This window comes from Myotis davidii, unplaced genomic scaffold (genome assembly GCF_000327345.1).
Source record: "Myotis davidii unplaced genomic scaffold, ASM32734v1 scaffold148, whole genome shotgun sequence".
Classification (NCBI taxonomy): domain Eukaryota; kingdom Metazoa; phylum Chordata; class Mammalia; order Chiroptera; family Vespertilionidae; genus Myotis; species Myotis davidii.
The window spans coordinates 3,612,965-3,617,786 of NW_006299479.1; the positions used below are offsets into that span (position 1 = coordinate 3,612,965).

Genomic DNA, 4,822 nt, shown 5'->3' on the forward strand with positions numbered 1-4,822 from the left:
TAAATATTTTGTTGTTGTTTAGATATATATTTTTTTTTGATTTCAGAGAGGAGGAGAGGGAGAGAGATAGAAACATCAATGATGAGAGAGAATCATTGATCGGCTGCCTCCTGCACACCCCCAACTGGGGATTGAGCCTGCAACCCGGGCATGTGCCCTTGACTGGAATCGAACCCGGGACCCTTCACTCTGCAGGCCAATACTCTATCCATTGAGCCATATGATCTTTTTAATGTATTATCAGATATAGTTTGCTAATATGTTGTTGAGAATTTTAGCATCTATGTTCATCAGGGATATTGGCCTATAATTTTCATTCTTTGTAGTGTCTTTATTTGGTTTTGGAATTATTTGGCCTCTTAAAATGAGTTTGGGAGTCTTCCCTCTTCTAGAATTTTTTAGAATAATTTTCGAAGGATAGGTGTTACTTCATTTTTGAATGTTTGGTAAAATTCACCTCAGTCCAGCCCAGGACTCTTGTTTATTGAAAGTTGTTTTTATAATTGATTCAATTTTATTAGCTATAATAATCTTTTCAATAACCAGTACTAAACGGATAGCCAAATATGGGAGGAAAAATGAAACTTGAGCCCTAACGGGTTTGGCTCAGAGGATAGAGCATTGGCCTGTCTTTTTTTTAATTAAAAAAGAATACCAAAAACCCTGTGAATTTTACACTAGCTTTTAAGGGTGAAGAACCTGCTACACCAGGACAAGGCACACATTTGTGCATGATCTAAAAGCTGGGCGGGCGGGGGGGTGAGGGGAACGTGGAGGGGTGGTGGAGTGGAGGGGCAAATAGGCTCAGGGACACATTTTTGAATGTTTGGTAAAATTCACCTCAGTCCAGCCCAGGACTCTTGTTTATTGAAAGTTGTTTTTATAATTGATTCAATTTTATTAGCTATAATAATCTTTTCAATAACCAGTACTAAACGGATAGCCAAATATGGGAGGAAAAATGAAACTTGAGCCCTAACGGGTTTGGCTCAGTGGATAGAGCATTGGCCTGCAGACTGCAGGGTCCCAGGTTCAATTCCAGTCAAGGGCATGTACCTTGGTTGCAGGCACATCCCCAGTAGGGAGTGTGCAGGAGGCAGCTGATCAATGTTTCTCTCTCATCACTGTTTCTAACTCTCTATTCCTCTCCCTTCCTCTCTGTAAAAAAATCAATAAACTATATTGAAAAAAAAAAATGAAACTTGACCTCTATCTTACATTATACACAAAAAACATTTTCAGGTAGATTGTATGTAGATCTGTGTAATCAAAAACTATAAATAAATCTTTTAAAATATGGAAGAAATTTCTCAGAAACTTATAGCAGGGAATGAATCCTTAAATAAGAAACAAAAAAATGTTAGCAAAGGAAAGATCTTAATTGGACTACATTAAAATTACAAACTTCCTTGCCCAGCCGGCATGGCTCAGTGGTAGGTTGAGCATCAACCCATAAACCAGGAGGTCATGATTCAATTACCGGCAGGGCACATGCCCGGGTTGGGGGCTCAATCCCCAGTGGCGGGGCTGGGAGGGGGACAGGAGGCAACAGATCAGTGATTCTGTCTCATGATTGATGTTTCTATCTCTTTCTTTCTTTCCTCTCTAAAATTAATATAAACAATAAAATAAAAAGTTATTTTGGGTCTTGACTATTAGACTAGAGGAAATGGTAGGTAGGCTGTAGCTACAAAAGTCTAGAACTCAGGGGAAGTCAAAGCCAGAAATGATTTGTTTTTGAGTTACTGATGGATGGTTGGATAGCAATCTTCAAGAACAAAATTTCTTCATATTTAAGAATTTACTGGCTCAATTCCTAGGAGCCATCTATCGGTTCAAATTTCTTCCTCCTATGGCTATATTGCAGCAGAACAATTTACTGGTACATATACACTAATATATGATAAACTTGGACAATAAAATTTCATATGTCCTTGACTTCAGACTAAGATGAGTGATTTCATAAATTACCAAGAAATAGGAATACAGGGTCTGAACCTAATACATTCAAGTTAATATAAAGTGTATTAGAATAAAGTCTTAGTAAATCTCATAGATAAAAGAATGAGGAATCAGATCTATTTCTATTATAGCTTCCTTATTTCTGACTCCTTTTTTATTTCTTACCACCTGGAAGCTTAGTCACCAGTAAGTTCACAGAGTTAGTTATTTATTTTCAAAACAGAATTTATTTCTGTAATAAAGAATTAAAATATGCTGTGAAAGTAGAGAATATAGAAAAATATTTAAAATGTGCAACAGTAATTTTAAAGGTAGTTATGCACTAGAGTTTATGCTCAACTTCTACTTGAAAGACCAACCAGCATTTTTATATTTATATTTTATTAACTATAATGGAAAAAACATACCAACTTGTAATTCCAATGAATAATTATAATTCAATAATGGGTTTAGATACCTGGCCAGGCCCTTCTGAAAATGAGTACCAATCTTGGGGATACATTTTTTGAAGATAATTTCACTTCACAGACTGATAAATCTACTGTTCAAAAGCCACAAGGATTTCCTTTTTTCACTAATTCATCCACTTAAATCAAGGTGGAAGCAATATGTACTTTTTAGGTAAAACCAAATGTGTTGGTAAAAATGAGACAAGAATATCATCTTTCATTATATTCATATAAAAGCTGGTAAACTCATATATCCCCAAAGCTTGGTTTTCACCAGGTGGGTCTCAAATTCAGACACTAAACACAGATGAAAAAGTATCTAATGAATTCTATCTATCCTTTCCCCAAAGTCTTATTTACAATTAAAATATAGGTATTATTTTTATGCAGAAATTACAAAATAATTGGAAAATGGTTGACTAGGAGGAAGACAACTCTTCAGGGACTATTGTTTGCAGGTTAGGGTAATCTTCTCTAGGAAGAATAATGTCAACATAGCAGCACTATATTCACCAGGAATCCCAAAGCTGTGGCTCTATCAGGTGGCAGGAAGCCAGACCTTCTGGCTGCTCACAACATCACTCAGCTTGCCTTTAATCTTCAGGAAGTGTCTCTTGAATTCCAATCCATCACCCTATGTTAGGAATAATACAAAAAATAATGTCAAAAAAAATCAAAACCTCTGTGGTGGTCTGCAGAGAAAAACATCTACAGATGCGTCCAGCTACCATTCCCCTTATGTCCTCTGAGAAAGACCAATTATCTTGGGAGAAGAAATGGTTAAAATGAATAATTCTGACTTGATTTTAGGGCCCATCACTGTTCCCACAACACTGGACTCAGAGCAAATACAATGACAGCCTGTCTGTTTTAAGCCTGATATCTCGGGCCCTACATCATTGTTTTCCATAGGTACTGGAAAAATGTAAACTAAAAATAAGCTACGTAACTATACTGAAGCCTTCTCAAAATACTGTGGCAACAAAGCCAGAGATTCAGTTATAAAAAAAAACAACCAAACAAATATTATCACACTAGGATCTTAATAATATAATTCCATACCAAGCATCTGGACAACAGTAATGCAGCAAATCTCCAATATAAAGAATGTGACCTCCTCCAACCTCCTTTAGAGCTCATATAATCTCTCAGGAAATAGAGAAGATGCTATTTTTGTTTTATATATACCAAAGGCTTTAAAACTATATATAACCTCAGCTCTAACAATTTCTAAAGAAATAATTATAAACGTGAGTAAAACTCTATGTATCTGGATATTACACATAGAATTATTAACAGATAATGGTTCATTAATTACAATGTGCAAACATTTCTGACAAATCACAATTTTTATAGAAAAGCTATATAGGAATTCAATATATTTATAAATGCCATGTATAAATAAATATAACATCTTAAAATAATCTCCACATTAACTCTCTATAGTATATACTATTAGTAGCAGTAAGACTACTATAATGAAATATATCAAAATAAATCTGGACCTAGCTGGTTTGGCTCAGTGGATAGAATGTCAGCCTGCAGACTGAAGGGTCTCTGGTTCAATTTCGGTCAAGGGCATGTACTTTGGTTTCAGGCTCGATCCCCAGCCCCAGTCAGGGCACATGTGGGAGGCAACCAATCAATATGTCCCTCACATCGATGTGTCTCTTTCTCTCTGTCTCCCCTCTCCCTTTCACTCTCTCTAAAAAAAATCAATGGAAAATATCCTCAGATAAGGATTAACAACAATAGAAATGTGTGTTCTCTCTGGACGATAAGATTAAACTTGATTCTGAGTTCCTTCTTTCAACTTTTTTGTATTTTTTTGAACTTTTTTTGTATTTTTTTAAATTTCTACAATGAATATGTAAAAATACTCTTTAAGCAAAACCACGTTTTTTAAAAAGATATGTGCTGTTCTCTGTACCTTAGAAAGCCGGAAGTCAACCAAGATCTTCTCATCCATTTCTACCAAATTCACCTTGAAAATCAGTTTATTGTTTCTTCTATCGGTTGTTGATACAGTAACCTAAGGCAATAAAAATAAGGTTAAGCCAGATGTGTGGGTGGGAAGCCAAAAGGCAGTGGGATGACATATTCGAAGTGCTGAAAGAAAAACGGTTGAGCTAGAATTCCATATCCAGCGAGACTATCCATAAAAAAAAGTCCCAGTTAAAATATGAGTTTGGAAGTACCAGAATTACCCAAAAAGAAATTCAATAGAAAGTCCTCTATAACTGTTGTTTAAAACACCCAGTCTGTGATATTTTGTTATGACAGCCCTTGCAAACACGTATGTTCACACAAAAGCTTGTATAAGAATGATCACAGCATTATTCAAAATAGCCTACAAGTACAAACATCCCAAATGTCCATCAACATATAAATGTATACACAAAGTGTAGTCT

At 35.5% G+C, this 4,822-nt stretch overlaps 1 protein-coding gene across 1 annotated transcript in view; it reads right to left on the minus strand.

Annotated features, from left to right (window-relative positions):
- Positions 1–2,724: 2,724 nt before the first annotated feature.
- The window catches only part of CHEK1 (checkpoint kinase 1), a 12,332-nt gene continuing 10,234 nt past the window's right edge, over positions 2,725–4,822 (minus strand). The window contains exons 10-11 of the mRNA XM_006775102.2: positions 4,342–4,443; positions 2,725–3,045 (exon numbers count right to left, since the gene is read on the minus strand). Of these exons, the coding sequence (XP_006775165.1) occupies positions 2,950–3,045; positions 4,342–4,443 (198 nt within the window). The 3' untranslated portion in view covers positions 2,725–2,949. The remainder of the gene's footprint in view (positions 3,046–4,341; positions 4,444–4,822) is intronic.